The 26387-nt window shown below is 45.0% G+C and overlaps 1 protein-coding gene across 5 annotated transcripts in view; it reads right to left on the reverse strand.

Annotated features, from left to right (window-relative positions):
• Positions 1-26387, reverse strand: part of KIF1A (kinesin family member 1A) — a 180408-nt gene that overhangs the window by 66859 nt on the left and 87162 nt on the right. For all 5 annotated transcript variants that reach the window (XM_066598374.1, XM_066598366.1, XM_066598357.1 and 2 more), the window contains exons 9-16: positions 24121-24186; positions 23209-23226; positions 22822-22897; positions 12202-12280; positions 10750-10892; positions 8319-8452; positions 5899-5978; positions 5311-5386 (exon numbers count right to left, since the gene is read on the reverse strand). In XM_066598374.1, the coding sequence (XP_066454471.1) occupies positions 5311-5386; positions 5899-5978; positions 8319-8452; positions 10750-10892; positions 12202-12280; positions 22822-22897; positions 23209-23226; positions 24121-24186 (672 nt within the window). The remainder of the gene's footprint in view (positions 1-5310; positions 5387-5898; positions 5979-8318; positions 8453-10749; positions 10893-12201; positions 12281-22821; positions 22898-23208; positions 23227-24120; positions 24187-26387) is intronic.

Consider the following 26387-nt stretch of genomic DNA (forward strand, 5'->3'; position numbering starts at 1 on the left):
CTTTTGTTTCACACATGTCAAGTGCTCTAGATTTCTATAATACAGCTATAAAGTCTAATGGGCCAAAAAGATGTTTATTCAATTCGATCTTCCATTCATGAAGGCCAACTGGAATAAGATGCGGTCATTCAAGTAGGATCAAGCTGGAAAATGTGCAGCTTACTTGATGGCAAGGGGATTAAATAAATTAAGCAACACAAATGCAATTTTCTGGTCGCTGGATGCCACTGTGTGCACAAGGGATGACTACAAGCACAGGTTTTATCAGGTCCTCCAATCTCCAATTTAAGTATTTCCATTTTAAAACAGTTACACGTACACTGAAACAAAGTTTTCAGACTGACCAAGGATCCTCATTTTTTGCAAGATCTCCCTTTTATAGACTGGGGAGACTACCCGCTTACTCTCACATGCTCCCTCCTAATTCTAGAACAAAAACACTCCACACCATTCTGGCTTTTTAAGTGGGGTAGGCCACAGCTTTATTTAACCTTTTATTAATTTTATCCAAAATTATTAAAACTCTAACTCTAAATGCTTCCCACGCTTGACCAACTAAAAGCCTTGAGTTCCCTGATCCCGAAAGGCGCTGGAAAGCCCCGATAAACTCGGGCTTGTAAACCACCTTTCTCCAATCGAAATGCTGGCATGGAAAAGCAAACATCCGCCTACACATGAGCTGTGACAACTTCCAATATCTGTATTTTTACGATTCAGACCAAACCAAAAAAATACGCTGTGCTCCTTTTCTAGGGCGGGCATCTTCTCCAACGGCTCTGTAATCCAGCTCTTCTTCCTCCTTTCTCTTCCTTACTAAACCCCGCCCCTTCCTGTCTCTGCACCCACCCATTTAACTCCGGTCACTTTCCCTTCCACTTAACCCCTGTGCCCGCCAGTCCCAGGCAGCTGCGTTAGACACTTTGTTGCCCTACATACTAGTATTTTTCCTTGGATACCAATTCATTTTTTCAATAAATATATGCTCATATGAGAATATATGACTCCTGCAGCCATTTCTGAGCAAGATGTTTCCTGGCCATGTCTAATATTCTGGCCACTGCTACTTTTATGGGCTCAGAGGAAGGAAAATGTCAAGACGATGAGAGGGATCAGGCTTATGAGCAGGTCTGGTGTGCTGTCACAGTATCATCACTACATGCGCAGTGACATTTGGCGCTGGAAGCCGAGTGACAAACGTCTCTCCTCTGTTGAACTGATAGGCTGGCTGAGCTGTCTATTGTCTTCGTCAGCCTGTCAGGGTCTCGCTTAGGGTATTTATTCTAGCTCCTCTTTGCAGAGGATGCTGGCAATACATTTGTATACCGGTTCTGCTCAGTTGTTACATCAGATGTGTTAGCTTTTGTGCTTTCAGGGTTTTTTTTTGTGCCCTCCTTTTATGGAATTTGAGCTGCAGACTATGTCTGTCTGTTTTCTTCTCCGGAATTAACTATTATCTCATACTCAGACCTTGGTTTGTTTATTTGTCTACTGTCTTGCCCTGTTTCCTTTTCTTCTATATTACACCTACCGATGTTTGGAGAATTATTTTAGGTTCCAGCAGTGGGTTCGTCCTTTTCAGGGTGGGTATTCTAGAAACTGGGCAAAATTTCCCTAACATTTCCACTTATTGCCATTAAAATCATCTAAATCATCAAACTGAACTCCAGTACCTTTTTTTGCTAACCTGCACCACTGCTGCCTTACAGCCACTTTCAGATTTCCACATTGTTATTTAAAATGGCTACAGGAGAGTGCAAAAACCACATCTCCCGCAATGTCCCATTGCCAATTACAGAAGAGTAAGCGTTCACGTCTGTGCAAACTCTGTCCTAATTACAGAAATTGAAATCACTGAGCACATCTGACTAGTAAAACAGCAGAGCATACAGGTCATAACTAGAGATGAGCGAACCTACTCGGCCACGCCCCTTTTTTGCCCGAGCGATGCGATTTTCGAGTACTTCTGTACTCGGGCGAAAAGATTTGGGGGGCGCCGTGGGTGAGTGGGGGGTTGCAGCGGGGAGTGGGGGGGAGAGGGAGAGAGAGAGGGCTCCCCCCGGTTCCCTGCTGCTACCCCCCGCTCTGCCACGCCTCCCCCCACCCCCCGGCGCCCCCCGAACCTTTTCACCCGAGTACGGAAGTACTCGAAAATCGTAGTGCTCGATCGAGTAATTAGTCGAAACGAGTATATTCGCTCATCTCTAGTCATAACCATTGGTAACCAATGAGGAACTCAGTGGGGTGGGGCGCAGATATAGCATTATCTCTGCAGCTTTGTAAAACAAGTTATAACATTATACTGCAAAATTACATATTATTGCCTTATGACAGTGGTTCCCAAACTTTATCAGCCATTGTGAAGCAAACGTTTCTCATGGAGCCAGAGGATGTGGTCAGGGGAGGGGTTGGAGGTGTGGCTTATCGCGACATGATTTTTACCTCCGTCATTATAAAAAGGACAGGGCTGTGTACAAAAAACAACATGGAGGAACGCTGAGGCACTGGATGGACTATTGATATACATTATATTTAAAATTAATATGCTGCAGAATTATATCCCGCACCACATGTCTACATCCTCACGGATATTTGTGCGGATTTTTTCCACAGCGTGTGGATGAGATTTTCAAAATCTCATCCACTTTGCTGCTACAGCTATTGTAAATTTCGCAGCAACTCTGCCCAGTGTAGTAATATTGACCCTCTATATTGGTGGTGTCAGTAGCAGTAGCGTCTCCTATATTGGCCCCGTGTAATAATAATTACGCCCTATATTGGTGGCCCCAGTAGTAGCGTCCCCTATGTTGGCCCCAGTAGTAATAGTGTCACCTATATTGGTGGCCCCAGTAGTAGTAGCGTCCCCTATATTGGCCCCGTGTACTAATATTGACCCCCTATATTGGCCCCAGTAGTAATAGCGACCCTTATATTGGCCCTAGTAGTAATAGCGACCCTTATATTGGCCCCAGTAGTATTAGCATCCCCTATATTGGCCCCAGTTGTAATAGTGTGCCCTATTGCGTCCTTAGTAGCAATATTGACCCCTATATTGTCCACAGTAGTAGTAGTGTCCCCTATATTAGCCCCAGTAGTAATAGGCTCCCCTATTGTGGCCCCAGTAGTGATAGCGCCCCCCCCCCCATTGCAGCGCATGTAGTAATAGGGTCCCTCAGCTATGTGAATTACAATAGGGGCGATTGGGATAGCGTGGGGCACCCTAGAGTCTCGGGCCCAGGGTGGTCGCCCCAATCAGCCCTATTATAATCCGCGATTGGTCCCGGCTCTACTCACCCCTGTAGTGGTATCTGACAACCTGTACTAAGGAAATCAGCATGCAGGACCTGAGGTTGGTATAGCAGCGCGGATCACATGACCAGATCCGGCTCTGCTTGGTACAGACTATCCAGACACCGCTACGATGGAACACACTTCGAGAAACCCTGCCTTATGAAACTCTCACTTTGAATCGCAGGAATATCCCTTTTACTGGCAGGTCCAGTCAGTGCTCATATAGGGAAAGATCCTAGGCCTATGGGTGCATTCACATGGGCGAGTGCAAGAGTTTCTCAGACCACTATTGCGCTTGTAAATGTACGATGTTCACTGCAAGTGTGTTGTCATCTGCGGGAAAATCGCGATTTTCAATAGGAAAAATTAAAAATTGCATCACATTTGCATGACACTCACATGTACATGCAAATGCAATGCAATTTTTTCCTTAGCCATTGGAAATAATGGGGGAGATTTCTGCGGACTCTCCTACCTTGCAGCATTGCTGCGAGGGAAAAATCGCACATGTAATGAGCCCCATTGAAAATAAATAATGAGGTCTATTTCAGTGTAAATTTTGTGTGTCTTGCAACGCACAAAACTCACACGAAAAACTCACCCATGTGAATGCACCCTTAACTCCGTTTCTACCGCTGTACGTTGTATTGTTTCACATGTGTAGCAAGCCAAAAACCTCCCTGTGTTTTATACATTATTCAGCCTGACCCTGGCCTCTGTTTTTGTATGTGTTGTTCGGTTCCTTCAACAGGACTGGATGGACATCAGAACAGAACCTCCTCACATTTCAGGTACTGGTGTAATATGTCTCCACCGGAAGTATGGGTGGAGACATGGGTTGGCCGGGCTGAGTTACAGGGGATGGGCAGGTCACTCCCACAGCTGCAGATTGGCTGATGCTCCGAAGAGACACATGTACCGACTCCACTGCTGACAGCTCACACATCTCCTTGCCCTGCCTGTCACTTTCCCCGCTGTCGCCGCGCTCCCATCTCACCTCCTGGCACCCCGCTGTACCGACTCGCTGTCACTCTCCTCCCCCCTCTGCCGACTGCCTCCTATGTCTGCTCCTGACCCCGATGTCACTCTCCCCGACGGCGGCGGAGGGGGGCTACCATCTGGAGGGGCCGAGGCCGAAGACGGGACAGCCCCACAAAACAGCAGCAGCCGATTGTCAGCCGGCAAGTAACTGGCCAGCCAGGAGGAGTAGAGCGCCATCTGTGGCACACTACCGGCCGGAGGGAGCGTCATGCAGGAGCTGAGGGTCCAGATCTGAAGACGGCATAACTACACAAAGCAGGAGCCTGTCACCTAACGCAATTAAAAGTAGGGACGAGACACAGCAGAGACCAGGAGAGCCAATCGGCAACTAGGGACATGACCAGGGTGTTACCTACAGCTTTTCCCGGTCAACCCCTAGCTTCCAGTGTCGACATATGACACCAGTACCCACATTTCATAGTATAGACATAGCGGGAAACTTACTAAACCTAGCATTTGAGCTCAGTAAGATTACCCCCAGTGCACGATGCACTGAATACATGAAGATGTGCTCAGTGCACCTTGACAAAAAATGTATGTGTGGTGCCAACCAGCGCAAAAAGGCTGAAAAGTTGCAAAATTTTGCTACTTTTCTGTGCCAGTTTGTAAAGCCTTCATAAATGTCCACCATAAAGTGTCCGATAAAAACAATGATTATATACTGAAGTCATCAGATCAACCATTCAATTCCAAATATTATCTTTTATTTCTAATGGTAAGGCTATTCCTAACCAATTTATGAAGAAGGCTGGTATGGCCATGCCCAATCTTAGTGTCAGGCAGTATATATTAAGCATGGTTTGGCATTTTTTGATATCGGTGCTTGGTAGTAGCCAGTATTATCTACGTTTTCCTTCTCATTTAATTACTTATGTATGGGTACAAATAGGCACGTGCATACACTGTATGCCTGAAAATGTACTAAATAAGGTAAAACAAAAGTTGTGCTCCACTAGGTCTCACAAACATTCCTAAATGTACCTTTTTAGGTGAAAATACGCCAAGCGTTCCTCCATCTTCTCTCATGGCCACCCCCATCTCTGCCAGTAAAGCCTCTCTGTATGAAGACGAAGACAAACCTATTATTGCAACAGGTACCAACGATCCACATTATCAGGTTCCCAGGCTCAGAACAATGATAATGTTATTACAAGATATTTTACTGTTCTTGATTGGCAGGTGCCCCCCACTCGAGATCAACTGATCGCCAGTTCTGCTGTCAGTGCAGATAGCGCTAGAAGCAGATAGTGCTGTTCATATTGCAGTGGCCTGGGTTGGTACTGCAGACAAAGCTCCCACTGAATTCAATGGAAGCTGTGTCTGTAAAACCAACTTGGACTGCTGTAATGTTGACAGTGCTATCAGCTTCCAGCGCTGTTCGCATCGACAGCCGTCTTGGTGATGTGCTGATCCTCAAGGATCCCGAGTGGCAAATCACTATTAATGAGGATAGGTCAACAAAAGAAAAAGTCCTGAACAAGCAGCTTAAGCACCCTTCTGTGCATAAGTATATGATCATTACCTCAAGTGCTTTCATGATCAGTGCTTTTCAAATTCAGAGTCAATTACCTGTCCATACGTATAGCCTCGGTACGCCGTAGCTTCTCCTCCCACGTCTCATTGAGCTCAGCAATAATTTTCTCTGTTTCCTATTGAGTATGAGGGGAAAACAGTGTTCAAGTTGAAGCAGCTAAATAATTGACTTATGGTACAAACATCATTAGTATAATTTACATAAGGTATTGGAATTAATTTAAGGGTTTCAATAATTGCTTTTCTGCCAGAAAATCATCTATGTATGATGGAAAGTTTGTGAACCTATCAGGATGTTGATCACATTTTCCTCAAAGTCACAAAATATAAGTATTCTTCACATTTAGGCTAGACCTACATGGTAGCTTTGGCCACGGTACAGGTCATTTGACCAAAGAGTGCTGTGTAGCTCTGCAATCTCCTAATCCCATTGAAGTCAATGTGGGTTGTGTTACAACTCGAAAGTAACAACTTTGCTGCAATTCTTGCAATTAGTCTTGCTCGTCGTGATCATCCAGATCCAATTTTTAGCAAAAATCGATATTGGCTCTCTGCTTTCATCAGAAAGGACAGGTGTGTTGGCTTAGCATTGCTGCCTTGAAGTGCTGGAGTTCTAGGTTTGAATCTGACCTTAATGGGGATCTGAAGTTGGGAGGCCATTGCTGCATTGCAGCAGTGCTAGCCACTGGGCCTCCGCCACCTTCACTGTTGTTCAAGGAAGCCAAATTAGAGATTTTTTACTGATTTTTACTGCTATTCATTTTAGGTCAGAATTGGGAGTTCCAATTCACAACAATTTTCTAATTATTTATATATAATTGCGCAATCTATGGGATGTGTTCTTGGCTATTTGCAAATCGCAACATGAGCCACATTGAGTTCAATGAGATTGCATGAAATTTTGGTTGCATGACCCATGTTGCAACCAAAGCCGTTGTGCAGCCCTGGCATTAGAGTGCTGTCACATGCGCAGGTTTTATTTAGAGTCTTAGATGCAGTTTTTGAAGCCAAAACCAGGATTGGATTCATTAAAAAAAGGACAATTTGTGTTTTATACTTTCTCTGCTTTTATGATCCACAACTAACTTTGGCTTCAAAAAACCTGTACAAAACCTCAATGTGTGACGACACCGAAAATCTATAACTTCTTGAACTAACTCATCAACATCAATGCATTAAAGCATAATATAGGCTATGGCATAAATTGGCCCAGGGGTACATCCCAGGATAAAATTTGTTCCAGTAGCAGGAGGGAGGGATATTACCTGCTGTCCACCGTTTGTGCTGGTGTGCTGCAAAACCACTGGTTACTATGCTCCTTTTCGTTCTTCCAAGGTGGCCACGGCACTTTTTGACTGCACAATGCGCACTGTTTACTGGTAGTGTCTTAGACTATCAATGCGCTATAAATGCTTCATGATCAAGTGAGCAGTGATGGCCAATCCAAAAGCAGCATGGAGTGTTTCAGATTGCTGATGCACATGTAAGGGGTTAAACCATAGTTGTGTAAATTCAGTGTTACTTGCTCTGCACAGTATGTATTTAAGCTGACAGGACCTTCAGAGAGATGTCACATGGCTTTCTTCACTGTGATATTCTTGCTGTGAACTGACAGTACCTGAGCTGCACTCTGATGTGCTGCAGCAGGTTTATAGAGTGCAGAGAGAGAACTTGGGTGTGAGCACCCAAGAGGGAAAGTCTCAGGTGATTGGCGCTGCATTTCTGACTGCGCACGAAGGACTTGACTAGTGAGAGCAGACAGTATAAACTACAGGTGCACTGTATATGGACAAGAGATGATTCTGTACGCAAAGCGTGAGATAGATCTTGAGAGTGGAATACTGGACAGGATCCTGCGTATAGACCAAAGTGACTACAGAAGAGACAACTGAAGTAGCATCTGGATACCAAGTTTCAGGAATGCCTGGCTGTGAGTAAAACCATACTGCAATACCCCAACCTCTTGAATAGAAAGTGACCCATAAAGGACAGTATACTATCCCTAAGGAAATTGTATATACTTGCTAGATAGGAAGCTTCTGTACAGACAACATTTAACAGGAACTGCTTAAAGTGTCTCCAGAAACAAAAGGAGCTATGGGTTTACTGGTAGAATTCAGGTTAGCTGTGTGTTACTAACCCTGGACTTGTTAAGTCCTTATTCAGCCAATCAATACAGCATTGGATGAACCAATCAGAACCATCGCTTCCTGGAGGGGGGATTTATGAATCCAGCAACCAGGAAGTGATCTTCTATGGGCGAATGAGGACTGCAGGATGCCCGGCGGAGCTCCGAAGAGCCGTGGGATGACATGCACAAGGCCACAATATAACAAAATGTTGAAAAAGTGAAAGGGTCTGTCTGAAGACTCTCTGGACCATTCCATGTATGTATGTATATATATTTTTGGAATATATGTGTAGCACATATAGCGGATTGTATTTTTGATGCATACCTTAAGCCTCTCGATAGCCTCTTCACTTCCAGGTGTGAATGCAAGACGCTCATGTAGGCTGCACACAGATGCAGCTCGACTGGACAAACCGGACATAGAGGATGAAGGACTCATACCAGTTAGGGCATTCACCGCTGTGAAGAGATTGTCAGGAGCATGACGCGAATGTAGGATATTGGCGTTATCCACAGGACACACATCTATAAAGAGCAGAAGCCAGAGAAAAGAGGGACACCGAACGAGAAGGACACGGGGAAGGTGTGGACAAGAAGGGATACAAATAGTGCAATGTAATGTACAAACCAGTGGAAGTGATAAGATATAGTGATATAAGACAGGAGGTGAACGGTTGGAAAAAGGACAAAAGAAAGTTAAAGAAAAGAACAGTAAAAGTTAATAAAGAAGTAATAATGTTGTATAAAAGAGATTAGTGAAAATGCGGAAGGAATGAAACAAAGGAGAAAAGTACATTGTATTAAGTACATGATATGGGAGAAGATAAAAAATATATATAAAGTGTGGAGAAAAAGTGAGGGTTTAGGAAAGTTTATAAAAGTGGACAGGAAGGATTCAGGACAAGCAGGGAAGCAAGAAAAGAAACTTTTGTTTGGGTGTTGTAGATAGTTCTCATGAGAGGAGACAAGGAACCACAAATATAATGTACCATGTGATACATCACACGCCTTAACCGGTGCGTACAATGTATCAGATTATATTTGGATTTTAGATTTACAGTTGAAATAAATATGGTAATCGTGTAAATTATGACCGGAGGTGGTAAACTATATGCCTGCTACACAAGATGTAGCACTAGTACTGAATGGCAACACAGCAAGGTGCACTTCCATCTGACAGCAATGGCACAATGTTCAACAGCCCTAGTAAAAAATGGCCATGCCTCATTTGTTACTTTGTAGACCTGGCCAAAGTGTATCAAAGACTATACACAGTATAATCTATCTCCAGTCACAATATTAAAGGGGTCAGTACAGACTGGCCAGAAGTCATCATTGGTGGTCAGTGCTGGAAATGTAATAGACTGCTTCACTCCGACGGAAATCAATGGGTGTGATGCCGTCTATTACACTTCCAACTCTGACCCCAAACCAGGTGCCAGAAGTGTAATGGAAGCCATTGCTCCCATTGATTTTAATGGGATAAAAGTAGCTTATTACACTTTCGGTTCTGATCACTGATGATAACATCTGGCTCGCTGCTTTAACAGCGCACTGGATGATCAGCTGATCCCGAGCAGCTGACCCCCGTCAATCAACTATTGATATCCTATCATGAGGTTAGGTCATCAATAGTAAATGCCTGGAATACCCCTTTAACATTTAAGTTTGCATGCAGTTAAAAGGATTTTCTTACCAAATACATGTATGATGTATCCACCTGGCATAATTGTCTGATCTGGCACCCCCATCTATTGGAAAAATGGGGTCACCTGATACAACAGGTGAGGCTGGCTTGGCTTCTTCTTTAACCTCCCTAAAGTTGAATGGAGTTAGCTATGGGCATGCATAGTTACTTTTTCATTCAGTTTGTGCCTGGATGTGGAGGTTTTCAGTGGTGTTAGACTTGACAAATGAATGAACCCAAAAGATTGCCATTTATTTGCCAAGAAAAAGGCCTCTTACCTATAAACATATCAACAAAATGCCTTCCATTAAAGGGGTTTTCTAGGACTTTAAAAGAAAATTTCCAAGTCTTTGAACCAGAGGAAGATGGTGTGTGGTCATTGTGCACTTCAGCAGCCATGGAGGAATAACCTCTTATTGGTTGTGCAGTCACTTGCACATTGAACAGCACATGACTGCCAGCCTGCCTCTTCTGGGTTGGAAGAGGTAGGCACCGGGGTTCCAGCACTGGATGAGGAACCTCTGAAGTAGGTGAGTTGAGCATGTGTTTTTTCTTTATGTTACACAATTTCAAGCCTGGGAATTTTTTTGAAAGTCTCGGAAAAAACCCATAAGACTATTGCTGCAGTGGAAGTAAACGGGTATAAAACTAATCCTTAAGGCTCATGTACACAGTCATATTACTTCTCTGTTTTCTATGGCTGCCATAGAGATCCATGTGGTCTTTACTTTACCTCCATATGCCTCCAAATTTATATGGAGGCATATTGAGCTTTTTCACCTAGAAGCCTTACATGATACAATTATCTTCATAGAGCACCTGACGGAGCTTATACTGCAGTGCAAGGAGGCTATACAGCTCCATGCAAGGGTGGCATAAGCCTCCATGTAAAGGGCTCTGCTGTGTGCATGAGCATTTACTCAAATAAATCATCAAAGTATTCTCACCATAAGGACATCTTGAGTAAACCGGGATGTAAACTATATACATTGTGGTAAGAACATTGAAGGAAAAACACGTAATGAGATCTCAAGGACACAGGAGTGTTTGATGATGATGGACCACTCACTGTCAATGATGTCAGACAGTCCCTGGGCTCCCAAAAGCTCTCTCAGACGTGACACCTCATCCTTAAGTTCACGAATCAGACGATTATTTGGATCTTCATTGATAACAGCATTGCATCGGATCTGTTTGGCACGGTCAGCATATCTACAAGACGATACGACATCTATTGAAGGCTATTAATATGATGCATTGACAATCTACAGCAACCAACCATGGACAAAATAGGGATACAGATTTAGTCCCTCTACAAGAATTCCCTGGTTTTTGTTGAAGGATATCAGTAAAACTTCAATTTATAATTTCCCTTATGATCAGTCCATTTAAGGTAAGAGTCTACAGTTATAATGCTGCTTGCTAAAAAAAATAAAGCATTATAAATTTAATAAATTGTAAGAAAGATCACAAATAGAGATGAGCAAGCCTTCTCGGTAAGGCAGTTACTCGAGCGAGCATCGCTTTTCTCGAGTAATTGGTTAATGATCCGAGCAGGCTCGGGTGGGCTGCGGGGGGCGGGATAGAACAGAGCCTGAGGAAGAGGGAGAGAGATCTCTCTCTCTTCCCCCCACTCCACTCACCCCCGCAGCCCACCGGAGCCTGCTCGGATCACTAAGCAATTATTTGAGAAAAGCGATGCTCGCTCGAATAACTGCCTTACCGAGAAGGCTTGCTCATCTCTATTTGTGATCTTTCTTACAATTTATTAAATTTATAATGCTTTATTAAGTCTCTTCTCCGATTATACAGGGATTCTTGTTTCTGCCATTAGTAGCAGTTCAGAGATGAAATCTGCAGGTATGTTGATGCCCGGTATGCAAATCACTTTTGTCCACAGGGTCTTACACACCTTAAAAGCAGCATCCTATTGTCCATGACCGGCCTTAGTTATGTGCGACCCATGCAGTTGCACAGGGTGCTGGCCTCCAGCTTTTTAAGGAGACACCAGGCAGAAGTAGGCTAGAGGTAATCGCCTCCCCTAGGCCCTCTGTGCAGTAGTGTATTGCAGAGCTATATGAGTAATTCTCCTGTTAGCTCTTACCCCTCCACTGTGATGTTCTGAGGTTCCACTGTCAGCCCATTGGCAGCCCCACAACACAATTTCTTAGTTCTGCTACTGTATTGATGTTATTAGTTCGGTTGTAGTACTATATTTATGCTATGAGCTTGGTTCTCGTATTCTATCTGTATACTAAGGGTGGATGATGCTGTATGTATTGATCTTGGTTCTGATGTTGTATTTAAGTTATGAGCTTGGTTCTGATACTTTATCTATGTGCTGAGGTTGGTTCTGGTGCTGTATTTATGTTATAAGCTTGGTTGGTGCTGTATTTACATACTGAGCTTGTTTCTGGTGCTGTATTTCTGTTATGAGTTTGGTTCTAGTACTGTATTTATTTACTGATCCGTTCTGGTGTGAACATGCTGCTATCTTGCTGCTTTTTACAAAAAATCTTACCGCAGGGTGCTAAGGGTCTCATCATAGTTAATATCTGCAGGACTCAGAGCAGCAACCATAGCAGTACGAGAGTTTCCACCTGAAGCACACAAGGCAAAAAATTGTCAATTTCTTTAAGTTTCAAAGAAAACAACATATTAAAAATTGAATATTTTACAAAAACGTTATTAATATTATATATGAAGCTTACGGTTATAGATATAACACAATTAGGTTTCGTTCACTTTACCATTAGGAGTCTATGTTGGGTGTTTGGTCAAGGATTTCCCTCACTTTTGAAGGCAAGAATAGCACAGCGTTTAGCACTATTTTTCATGCAAAAATGACAGAAGCCAAAACAAAACCTTGACAGATCTCATAATAAATCAATGGGGGCCATTTATCATCATTTCGTTTTATTAACCCTTTGCAATCCAATTTTGGATTCAGGGTTTCTAGGGGGTTTTCTCTTTCTGCCATTATACAATGGCACCATCTACTGGCCATAACCAGTACTGTGGTATGGGACACGCTGCAGAGGCCCTTGACAATAGAGCGGCCAGTAATATACAGTAAGAATACCCTGCCGGACATCTTCCGACATCGGAGCTGTACAGCCTTCAATCAGAATGTCTGAAGAGATCAGACAGTGGATTGGAAAGGGTTACACAATGTTCTTAACTAAAACTATGAAAAAAGTTTGAACACAGCTTTACACACAGAAAACATACATGCAATCAAACAAACATTATAAAAACAAAGCCTTTGTGGGCATGGCATATCACAAAGATATACCATAATATTCTGATCTGTGACAGTTCAGGTCCCCAAAGAAGAAAAGAACACATTTCTTTTCCCAACTATGCAGGTTTAGCAGTAGTAGCATAGTGTCTCAGTGATTAGCTCTATTGCTTTGCTGAGGTAGCGTCCTATGTTTGAGCCTGACCAGGGGTCATCATCTGCATGAAATTTGTATGTTCTTTTCTCCTCTTTTATGCATGGGTTTCCTCAAAAACATGATTAGAGATGAGCGAGTACCCAGGTCCTCGTTATTCGAGTCGAGCTTTTCGTAAAATTCGAGAGCTCTATTCGAGTAACAAACCCCATTGACTACAATGGGAGACTCGAGCATTTTTGTATGGGACCGAGCTTTGCCAAGCTTTTTTTTTTTTGTTCTCTCTCTCTAGCTCACTCTCCCCCAAGCCAGTCACAAACTACCATTGAGGTGCGCAGCGTCGCATCGGGGAGGGGTCAAAACTGACACGTCGCAGCGGGGAGGGGCCAAAACTGGGGCGGGGTCGAACACGGCGTGATGCTCGCTCGAGTAGCGAGCACCATCGAGTATGCTAATACTCGAACGAGCATCAAGCTCGGCAGAGTATGTTCGCTCAACTCTAATAATGATAGGTTAATTTGGAATTTAGAGTGTGAGTCCCAATGGAGACATGAAGTGAAGACATTACAAAGCGAGTTAGGACCCTAGGGATAGCACAGGCCAGTAAAGCCTTATAATTAGAAAGAATTGCCTAAGATGGCAAAAGAAGAAGCCCAATTAACAATGTCCGTAACTGATAAAAAAACGTTTATCATGTTCATTTAAAAGCTTTAAAAACCCTGACATCCCTTCTTTGTTCACATTTTAGCCCCTGAACCCCTCATGACGCTATGTTTTGGTGAAAAATGTCAGTGGGCTATGATCCTTTTAAATATCCAGAATAGGCTCTGAACAGTGTAGTATAAGAGTGACAATGGTAACTCTATGTCTGCACCAGGGGTCTATACGTCTCCTCTCTCCCTTCTAATAATAAAACTGAATCCGGAAGGGACAGTAATACTACTTTTTTCCAAGTTTGGTGTCTAAACGAGAAATCAGCGTTACTGAGGCGTTAGTGGTTTAATGGGCCCTGTAGTATCGTGCTTTTAAACAAACGTAAAGTATTTTCTTTTATTAGTTAGGAATAGAGATGAGCGAGCGTACTCGTCCGAGCTTGATACTCGTTCGAGTATTAGCGTGTTCGAGATGCTCGTTACTCGAGACGAGCACCACGCGATGTTCGAGTTACTTTCACTTTCATCTCTGAGACGTTAGCGCGCTTTTCTGGCCAATAGAAAGACAGGGAAGGCATTACAACTTCCCCCTGCGACGTTCAAGCCCTATACCACCCCCCTGCAGTGAGTGGCTGGCGAGATCAGGTGTCACCCGAGTATATAAATCGGCCCCTCCCGCGGCTCGCCACAGATGCATTCTGACATAGCTCAGGGAAAATGCTGCTGATGGTGGAGCTGCTATAGGGAGAGTGTTAGGAGTGATTTTAGGCTTCAAGAACCCCAACGGTCCTTCTTAGGGCCACATCTGACCGTGTGCAGTACTGTTGAGGCTGCTTTTAGCAGTGCTGCACATTTTTTTTTTTTGTATATCGGCCGTGCAGAGCATTGCGTCCTCAGTCTGCAGTAATTTTACATAGTATAGGGCCAGTAGTGCTGAGGCAGGGACAGTGAAAAACGTGAAAGACATATACTGTCTATATAGGCAGTGGGCTTTTCCAAAAAAATTTGGGACAAAAAAATATATTTGGGCTGCCTGTGACCGTCCTGACTGTACTGCGTCTCTGCTGGGGGTAGTAGTCCTAATTAATACGCAGCCAGCTAAGTGTTACAGCGGGCTTGCGCAAAATTCTTTCCTGACTCTGCTGTGCGTTTCGTAAACGAAGTCAGCCTCCAACCACAGGCCAATAAGCGGCACATTTAATTACAGCGTTCTGTTTCTGCACTACTGGTAATACACCATGCTGAGGTGTAGGGGTAGGCCTAGAGGACGTGGACGCGGGCGAGGACGCGGAGGCCCAAGTCAGGGTGTGGGCACAGGCCGAGCTCCTGATCCTGGTGTATCGCAGCCGACTGCTGCGGGATTAGGAGAAAGGCACGTTTCTGGCATCCCCACATTCATCTCACAATTAATGGGTCCACGCGGTAGACCTTTATTAGAAAATGAGCTGTGTGAGAAGGTCCTGTGGTGGATGGCAGAAAGTGCATCCAGCAATCTATCGACCACCCAGAGTTCTGCGCCGTCCACTGCTGCAACTCTGAATCCTCTGGCTGCTGCTCCTCCTTCCTCCCAGCTTCCTCACTCCATTACAATGACACATTCTGAGGAGCAGGCAGACTCCCAGGAACTGTTCCCGGGCCCCTGCCCAGAATGGGCAGCAATGGTTCCTCTCGACCGGAGGAGTTTGTCGTGACCGATGCCCAACCTTTGGAAAGTTCCCGGGGTCCGGGGGATGAGGCTGGGGACTTCCGGCAACTGTCTCAAGAGCTTTTAGTGGGTGAGGAGGACGATGACGATGAGACACAGTTGTCTATCACTCAGGTAGTAGTAATTGGAGTAAGTCCGAGGGAGGAGCGCACAGAGGATTCGGAGGAAGAGCAGCAGGACGATGAGGTGACTGACCCCACCTGGTTTGCTACGCCTACTGAGGACAGGTCTTCAGAGGGGGAGGCAAGTGCAGCAGCAGGGCAAGTTGGAAGAGCCAGTGCGGTGGCCAGGGGTAGAGGCAGGGCCAGACCGAATAATCCACCAACTGTTTCCCAAAGCGCCCCCTCGCGCCATGCCACCCTGCAGAGGCCGAGGTGCTCAAAGGTCTGGCAGTTTTTCACTGAGAGTGCAGACGACCGACGAACAGTGGTGTGCAACCTTTGTCGCGCCAAGATCACTCAGGGAGCCACCACCACCAGCCTCACCATCACCAGCATGCGCAGACATATGATGGCCAAGCACCCCACAAGGTGGGACGAAGGCCGTTCACCGCCTCCGCTTTGCACCACTGCCTATCCCCCTGTGCCCCAACCTGCCACTGAGATCCAACCCCCCTCTCACGACACAGGCACTACCGTCTCCTGGCCTGCACCCACATCCTCACCTCCACTGTCCTCGGCCCCATCCACCAATGTCTCTCAGCGCACCGTCCAGCCGTCGCTAGCGCAAGTGTTTGAGCGCAAGCGCAAGTACGCCGCCACGCACCCGCACGCTCAAGCGTTAAACGTGCACATAGCCAAATTGATCAGCCTGGAGATGCTGCCGTATAGGCTTGTGGAAACGGAGGCTTTCAAAAGCATGATGGCGGCGGCGGCCCCGCGCTACTCGGTTCCCAGTCGCCACTACTTTTCCTGATGTGCCGTCCCAGACCTGCACAACCACGTCTACCGCAACATTGTACGCGCCCTCACCAACGCGGTTACTGCCAAGGTCCACTTAACAATGGACACGTGGACAAGCACAGGCGGGCAGGGCCACTATATCTCCCTGACGGCACATTGGGTGAATTTAGTGGAGGCTGGGACAGAGTCAGAGCCTGGGACCGCTCACGTCCTACCCACCCCCAGAATTGCGGGCCCCAGCTCGGTGGTGGTATCTGCGGTGGTGTATGCTTCCTCCACTAAACCATCCTCCTCCTCCTCCTACGCAACCTCTGTCTCGCAATCAAGATGTGTCAGCAGCGGCACGTCGCCAGCAGTCGGTGTCGCGCGGCGTGGCAGCACAGCGGTGGGCAAGCGTCAGCAGGCCGTGCTGAAACTACTCAGCTTAGGAGAGAAGAGGCACATGGCCCACAAACTGCTGCAGGGTCTGACAGAGCAGACCGACCGCTGGCTTGCGCCGCTGAGCCTCCAACCGGGCATGGTCGTGTGTGACAACGGCCGTAACCTGGTGGCGGCTCTGCAGCTCGGCAGCCTCACGCACGTGCCATGCCTGGCCCACGTCTTTAATTTGGTTCAGCGCTTTCTGAAAAGCTACCCACGCTTGTCAGACCTGGACGCTGCCACCCTGCGCACCCTGCAACATCGGTTTAATCTGCCAGTGCACCGACTGCTGTGCGACGTGCCCACACGGTGGAACTCTACGCTCCACATGTTGGCCAGGCTCTATGAGCAGCGTAGAGCTATAGTGGAATACCAACTCCAACATGGGCGGCGCAGTGGGAGTCAGCCTCCTCAATTCTTTACAGAAGAGTGGGCCTGGTTGGCAGACATCTGCCAGGTCCTTGGAAACTTTGAGGAGTCTACCCAGATGGTGAGCGGCGATGCTGCAATCATTAGCGTCACCATTCCTCTGCTATGCCTCTTGAGAAGTTCCCTGCAAAGCATAAAGGCAGACGCTTTGCGCTCGGAAACGGAGGCGGGGGAAGACAGTATGTCGCTGAATAGTCAGAGCACCCTCCTGTCTATATCTCAGCGCGTTGAGGAGGAGGAGGAGGTGGTGGAGGAGCATGAGGAGGAGGGGGAAGAGACAGCTTGGCCCACTGCTGAGGGTACCCATGCTGCTTGCCTGTCATCCTTTCAGCGTGTATGGCCTGAGGAGGAGGAGGATCCTGAAAGTGATCTTCCTAGTGAGGACAGCCATGTGTTGTGTACAGGTACCCTGGCACACATGGCTGACTTCATGTTAGGATGCCTTTCTCTTGACCCTCGCGTTACACGCATTCTGGCCACTACGGATTACTGGGTGTACACACTGCTCGACCCACGGTATAAGGAGAACCTTTCCACTCTCATACCCGAAGAGGAAAGGGGTTCGAGAGTGATGCTATACCACAGGACCCTGGCGGACAAGCTGATGGTAAAATTCCCATCCGACAGCGCTAGTGGCAGAAGGCGCAGTTCCGAGGGCCAGGTAGCAGGGGAGGCGCGGAGATCAGGCAGCATGTACAGCACAGGCAGGGGAACACTCTCTAAGGCCTTTGACAGCTTTCTGGCTCCCCAGCAAGACTGTGTCACCGCTCCCCAGTCAAGGCTGAGTCGGCGGGAGCACTGTAAAAGGATGGTGAGGGAGTACGTAGCCGATCGCACGACCGTCCTCCGTGACGCCTCTGCCCCCTACAACTACTGGGTGTCGAAGCTGGACACGTGGCCTGAACTCGCGCTCTATGCCCTGGAGGTGCTTGCTTGTCCTGCGGCTAGCGTCTTGTCAGAGAGGGTGTTTAGTGCGGCTGGGGGAATCATCACGGATAAGCGTACCCGCCTGTCAACCGACAGTGCCGACAGGCTTACACTCATAAAGATGAACAAAGCCTGGATTTCCCCAGACTTTTCTTCTCCACCAGCGGACAGCAGCGATACCTAAACAATACGTAGGCTGCACCCGCGGATGGAAGCATCGTTCTCTATCACCATCAAAAACGGGGACCTTTTAGCTTCATCAATCTGTGTATAATATTCCTCCTCCTCCTCCTGCTCCTCCTCCTGAAACCTCACGTAATCACGCCGAACGGGCAATTTTTCTTAGGCCCACAAGGCTCAGTCATATAATTTTTGTAAATAATTTTTATACGTTTCAATGCTCATTAAAGCGTTGAAACTTGCACCTGAACCAATTTTTATTTTAACTGGGCTGCCTCCAGGCCTAGTTACAAATTAAGCCACATTAACCAAAGCGATTAATGGGTTTCACCTGCCCTCTTGGTTGGGCATGGGCAATTTTTCTGAGGTACATTAGTACTGTTGGTACACCAATTTTTTGGGGCCCTCGCCTACAGTGTAATCCAATTAATTGTTTACCCACCTGCATTAAAGCTGACGTTACATCAGCTGTGCTGGGCACTGCAATGGGATATATTTATGTACCGCCGGTGGGTTCCAGGGAGGCACCCATGCTGTGGGTCCACAGGGAGTTGTAACTGCATGTGTCTACTTCTAAAGAACCCCAGTCTGACTGGGGCATGCAGTGTGGGCCGAAGCCCACCTGCATTTAACATGACATTACCTCAGCTGTGAAGGGCAATGCAATGGGATATATTTATGTACCGCCGGTGGCTTCCTGGCACCCACCCATGCTGTCGGTCCACACGGAGTTGTAACTGCATGTGTCCACTTCTAAAGAACCCCACTCTGACTGGGGCATGCAGTGTGGGCCGAAGCCCACCTGCATTTAACATGACATTACCTCAGCTGTGATGGGCAATGCAATGGGATATATTTATGTACCGCCGGTGGGTTCCAGGGAGCCACCCATGCTGTGGGTCCACAGGGAGTTGTAACTGCATGTGTCTACTTCTAAAGAACCCCAGTCTGACTAGGGCATGCAGTGTGGGCCGAAGCCCACCTGCATTTAACGTGACATTACCTCAGCTGTGATGGGCAATGCAATGGGATATATTTATGTACTGCCGGTGGGTTCCAGGGAGCCACCCATGCTGTGGGTGCACACGGAATTCCCATTGCGGAGTTGTACCTGCCTGTGACTATTTATTAAAAACCGCGGTCTGACTGGGGCATGCAGACACCTTGATAGAATGAATAGTCTGTGGCACATAGGTTCCCCATTGCTATGCCCACGTGTGCAGCTCCAGATGGAGGTGGCACAGGATTGGATTTCTCATTGCTTCTGTACAGCATTGTGGGCTATCGCCCCGCCCCTTTTAAAGAGGGTCGCTGCCTAGCCATGCCAACCCTCTGCAGTGTGTGCCTGCGGTTCCTCCTCATGGCAGACGCACTTATAAATAGATATGAGGGTGGTGTGGCATGAGGGCAGCTGAAGGCTGCGCAGGGACAGTTTGGTGTGCGCTGTGGACACTGGGTCGTGGGGGGGGGGGGTTGGTCAGCATGTAACCCAGGAGAAGTGGCAGCGGAGTGTCATGCAGGCAGTGATTGTGCTTTGTTGGAGGTAGTGTGGTGCTTAGCTAAGGTATGCATTGCTAATGAGGGCTTTTCAGAAGTAAAAATTGTTGGGAGGGGGGGGGGGCCCACTCTTGCCACTATTGTGGCTTAATAGTGGGACCTGGGAACTTGAGATGCAGCCCAACATGTAGCCCCTCGCCTGCCCTATCCGTTTCTGTGTCGTTCCCATCACTTTCTTGAATTGCCCAGATTTTCACAAATGGAAACCTTAGCGAGCATCGGCGAAATACAAAAATGCTAGGGTCGCCCATTGACTTCAATGGGGTTCGTTATTCGAAACGAACCCTCGAGCATCGCGAAGATTTCATCCCGAGTAACGAGCACCTGAGCATTTTGGTGCTCGCTCATCTCTAGTTAGGAACATAGTTAATTAGGCTTCTTCTTTGCTGTCTTAAGGCCCTTTTACACGGAACAGTATTGTTCAAAAAATCATTCAAACGAGCAAAAATGAATAATAATTGTTCAGTAATAACTGCAGCCAATGATCGTGCGACGAACGATAAATTCGATTTCTCATTCGAATGAACCAAGGATGTATCTGCCTGTATAAACAGGTCGCAAGGCAAACTCATTCAAATGATAAATCATTTAGTGTAAACAGTCCCTTAGACAACTTTTCCTAATCGTACGAAGTGAAGACAATCTGTGAACAGCACTGTAGAATATGCTGGCAGTGTGTAAAACTGTAACCCAGCCAATTTAATTCTTGGGACTCAAGCACTGATGTGATCGAGCCTAGTGTTGTGGCCTCATGATTCCGAAGCTCCTGTCCTGACAATTGGACAGTTGGACCCCAGTGATTGCATACCTAGAGATATACAATAACCTCCTAAATTAAGTTTTTTTTTCCATGACCTAAAATTGCTCCACAGCCACTCCGTACTTTCTGGTTGCCACTGACCAGGATATGTGACTGCTGCAGCCAATCACTGACCACAGCAGTAACCTTTTATTGGCTGCAGCAGTCACATGTCCTGGTCAGCAGCAACCAGGAAGTATAGCGTGGCTGTGCAGCAATTTTAAGTAATGGGAAAACCCCTTTAACAAAACTCCTTTAAAACCTCAGGAATCAGAATTAAACCTATTAGTCTTCTAAGAATTCCAAGTACATTAGTACTTGGGAATTAAAATGACCCTGGACAAAAATTTAAATGTGGCCCCTTGTTGTAGGTGTATGAAGAAAATTCTCCAGCACTAGAGGATTTAGATGAACGAGTAGAAATGTAATCATATCCTATGATTAACCCCTTTCCTCCCCATGACGTAAGGGTACATCATGGGAGTGGGGTACTTCCCGCAAAATGACGTACCCTTACGTCATGGGGATAGTGCGAGATCATAGCAGATCTCGCGCTATCCCGCAGCGGGAGCCGGCTGTCTTTAGTAGCTGGCATCCCGCTGCAACAGAGGGGGGCATCGGAGATGCGCCCCCCCCCCCCAGAGCTGTTAACCCCTTCCCTGCCGCGATCTAAGTAGATCACGGCAGGGAAAGGGTTCACAGAGGGAGCACGCTCCCTCTGTGATTCCAGCCGGCTCTCGTGATAAAATCGCAAGAGCCCAGCTGGTTGCTATGGCAACAGGACGCCAGATACCGGCGTCCTGTCTTGCCATAGCCTGTGATCGCTATAGTAAGCGATAAGGCATGACAGGAGAGAAGTCCTGCCATGCCTTATCCTAGCGATCATCAGTGCTGTAGTAAAAGTCCCTCAGAGGGACACAGACTGTGCAAAAAAAGAGGAAAAAAAAATACAAAGAATAAAAATGTTAAAAAAAAAGTTAAAAAAACTTTTTTTAATGCTTTTTCTCATATTAGCATAAACTTTTTTTTAAAAAAAACTAAAAATCCCACATATTTGGTATCGACGCGTCCATAAAGACACGTACAATACATTGAACGTGCTTATTATCCTGCATGGCAAAAAGCGTTTAAAAAAATGCTTAAAAAAATGAGGCAAAATGCTAATTTTTAGCATTTTGCCTCCCAAAAAACCGCAACAAAAGTGATAAAAAAAACATGTATACCCCAAAATGGTACCAATGAAAACTACAGCTCGTCTCACAAAAAATAAGCCCTCAGAGAGCTCCGTACATAGAAAAATAAAAAGGTTACAGGACTTTGAATGCAGTGAGTTTAGAAAAACAATAATTTCCAAAACAGGGTTTTTATTGTGGAAAAGTGGAAAAACCTAAAAAAAAAAATAAGAATTTTGGTATCGTTGTAACCGTACCGGCCTGCAGAAAAAAATGTAGTGTGTCGTTTATGCTGCATAATTAACGCTTTAAAAAAAAACAACCCAAAAATCTATGGCAGAATTGATGCGTTTTCTCTCCCTACGATCATAAAAAAAATAATAAAAGTTTTACGATATAGTCTATGTACCCAAAAATGGTACCAATAAGAACTACAGCTCGCCACGCAAAAAAAAGCCCTTATACGGCTGCGTCGACGGAAAAATAAAAAAGTTATGGCTTTTGAAAAATGGAGATGAAAAAAATACCAAAAATCGCTTGGTCCTCAATGCCAAAATAGGCCATGTCATTAAGGGGTTAAGGCTTTTTGCTGAAACATGTAAGCTGGTCAAGCTTTTTTCTCCATGTTGAATGTTGTATGCCTTATGAAAATAAACTACTCATTCATCTGAACCAAGTGGTGCACAGAGGACAATAACTAGATACCGCAACAGAGAGCAGATTGTGTTGCTTTGTTTTGGATAACTCATTTACATTAGAAGAGAGTCACAGCTACTTGACGATGACATAGACGCTAGCACCACCTCCACGCTACCAAGCCTTCTGTAATAAAAGGTTCCCCACTGCAGCACTGGCTGACCAGACTGGCCCATGACCCGACCGGCTTACTGGGATTCCTCCCTGTAGAGCCTATGACCAATCCACCTGTGTATATTAGTCTACATTTCTAAAGGGTGTTGTAATAAAGCAGAATATGTCGGTGGCAGTAAATAAATATATTACCTAAGTTCTCTCTCAGAAGCCATGTGAGTACAGAATCTCGATATGGAATAAAGTCGTTCTTCTTCTTTTTCTTGTTCTGCAGAAGATAGAAAATGACATATTACATACATGGCAGCACTGTATTTTTCCTGCTTCTCACGTCACCGTGGTGACCTAATGTATGTAAGCTTGAATAAGTGTGTGGACCCCTAAACATCGGGCTCTAATAGCATAAAGTGTTATAAAATATTCTACGCTTCACTTGAATGTATGTTATGTGCCTACTGATTACATACTGATTACCTTCTAATAAGCTGATATTGGCTTACAGAATGCAATATGCACTGTATTTCATGTTCACACGACCTATTGATTTTCTGTTGCTACATGAAATTATAAATATCCCACCTTATTGTTTCCAGAGTCCTGTGAAAAAAAGAGAGAGATGATATCAGATAAAAGTTAGTAACACAGAACTTGTAAAACTAGCGGTCTTCTGATAATATTATACTGTATTATATCTTCTATCTATATGTGATATTTTCATGAATATTAAGTTCATCCGCATTCAACATAATCAACAGTGACACAAAAAGTCCTGTGGTGTTGTAGATACTGTATGCAATGTTTTAACTCTACAAGTAGAGGTGTAACTTCAAGCTCTTCGCCCCCAGTGGAAAATCTGTTAGTGGCCTACCATCCATCAGCTGCTATTGATAATACTAATGTTCACATATGTGGTAAGCCCATTTCAGGCACTAGGACCTGGATGTGACTGCTATCAATGCACGCCATTTAGTTATGTCCCTACTTAAATGATGAATTGGATAAACTGGTTGAATGGGCAGTAAAATGTTATACGAGGTTCAATGTGCAAGATTGTGCATTTTATACCCTGAATTGATCATTATAATGTGAATCTACAATAAGGGATCATATTAATGTAATAAAGTGTATTAAAAATGTAATTGTCACAATTTTTTTCTGCCATTATGCAAATTTTTCCCCCCAAAACTGTTATAGTATCCCCCAAATATAGTAGCATATGGACATATATCGCTATATACCTGCACATTGTGCCAGTTAAGAAGAGTACTCTTGAGATTCTTTAGGTAGGTAGAGTATCTCATAGATACAAGTGCAGTCTGTTAGTGGTTTTTACCGCCACTAGACATGGTGCCAAGTTTGAATCCTGGCAGAGGCTTGATAAAAGAGGAGGTTGAGAAGTATATCCACATATATAGAAGGAACCCATAACTGCAGCCAGAGTGCCTGGGGAGGACCCCTGCAATGTCCTGCTTATTAGGACGTTAAACTTACCATTTCAGCAAGAGCAGAAATCACTTTCCCCAAGGTTGTGAGAGACTTATTAATGTTTGCTCCTTCCTTTAATTGGAGAAGAAGAAAAAGAAGAACCATGAGTTAATAAAATGTTACATATATTGTGGGACATGTCATAATCACAAATTCGGAGAAGGGATGTTGTCTCCTCCTGACCGGACGTCCAAAGAGCAGCAGAACCTTGTGTCTTAATTCCTATGATAATTTTATGAGCTACGGACAGTGTTGGACTAGGGTGCCTAGGGGGCCGCTCAGAAGAATTAACTCTAGGGGGTACATCACAGGAGATCCGTTGTATCAACATAAGACATCATTTCCGCCTGCTATAATGCATCTATGTAGTAAATCGGATAGTCTACTTTACTTTCAACCAAACTTGTGGCAGCACCAGCAGAGCACTTTGAATAATTGAATGGAGGACCTACTTTCGGGTTCATGGGCCCATCGATCCTGAACCTACATATGGAATGTTACTGGAGTGTCCTTATGGCCAAATAATAAAAAGGCACTTATAGTGTGCATGTCTGAATCGTCTTGGATATCCCAGTTACTAAGGGTGCTCTTGACTATAACTCTTATTGGCTAGCCAATACTTTCCAAGTTTTCCCATATTAAAGATGGCTGATGGCTTTTTGTGAATTGTTATACATTTGCTCCATGTCTTATACACAGGGTGGGCCAGAGAAAAGTAGCCTGGCATTATATGAAAGCTGCCTAAAAGAAAAGCTGTCTTTGTTGCCATAGCAACCGATCACAGTGCAGCTTTCGTTTCTTATACTGCCGAGGAAACAAAGAGAGGTTCTCCTTTAGACTGCTTTCATAAGCTTTAATTTAGACTTTTTTCATACATAAATAAAACAACAAAGATCTCTCGTGAGGAACCAATACGGAAAAAACTTTGGTTGTGATTCCTGGCAGGTATGAGTAAGGTGACAGTGGTGGAAAGACCCACAACTTGGCCTCCACCCATTTGCTGGGGCAAAACAAACAAGAACATCATTTTACTCTTATGTGCACATATTGACTTAGTTCAAGACCGATGGAATGTCATTTCCTACTATATTAAGCTCTGCTTATTAATTGCATGAGCCGATATAATTCAAGTATGAGCGACCCTTAATAAAGATGGCCGCTGCTCCTAATGAATGTGAACCACTGAACGATCAGTGTTTAAACTGGACGAGAAGTGAATGAGCCAACAATGGTTTTTATGCCTGCATAAGCACAATTCCTGTTCGTCATTTAGTAATGAGGCTAAACGATTATCGTACACTTTCACTCGTTCAAACTATTTTTTACATGTCCAGGTGGGACTAGCATCATCGGTATCCTTCCAATAATCCCTACTGCAAGTCCATCCTGTGGTATGGAAGGTACATAGACAGCCTCTTCCTCATCCGGAAATCTAATATTGCATCTTTCAATAGTGTTGTTGCTTATTTAGATAGTAATGATAATAATTTGAAGTTCCCTTGTGCACATTTACTCGATTCCTTTCCTGGATAGTCTTTTGATTGGTAATCAAGATTCAGATATGATTTTTATGCAACTGTACAGAAAACCTTCGTCAGGTACATGTTATTACATGCACAGTGTACTAATTCCTCGCATATCATTACGAATCTTCCCATAGGGGAATGTGTTCAAGCCAAGAGGGCTTGTTCTTTAGAATCTCAATGTACCAAGGAATGTCATACTATTACTATGAATACTAAGCAGGGGGTACAAAAAGGGTATTTTAAAAAGAGCCTGCTATACTACTGATTCTAGGGAGGGACATCATAATATTTCTACCATTGGATGTACCACAAACAACTCTGACTGTGTTACTTTCTCAACACTCTTATATACGACATTTACAAAAGTCATAGATAGTGTTAAAAATCAACTTCCCATTCTTAATTTGGATGAGACATTAGGTGAAATTCTTCAAAATGGGGTTTATTTTGTGGCGAAGGATAGTCCAATTTTGGGTCATTAGCTGTCATGTATCATATATACTAAAATGAAAATGGGAAGATGGAACAGTGCCTCTGCAGCAGCACCTATTGCACATTCCTGCACATGTAGACAAGCCTTTTATTAATGCCTAGCAATTGTGAGCCAAAGCCAGACTAACCATGCACAGACATCTGTTTCGCGGTGATTGCCCCTCATAAGTGTGCAGCAGGTATGCAGCCAAGCCAGAAACCTGCTGCACACTGATGAGGGGCAATCACCCTGAAACAGCTATCCGTATATGGATT

This window comes from Eleutherodactylus coqui, chromosome 1, assembly GCF_035609145.1.
Source record: "Eleutherodactylus coqui strain aEleCoq1 chromosome 1, aEleCoq1.hap1, whole genome shotgun sequence".
In the NCBI taxonomy this organism is placed as follows: Eukaryota; Metazoa; Chordata; class Amphibia; order Anura; family Eleutherodactylidae; genus Eleutherodactylus; species Eleutherodactylus coqui.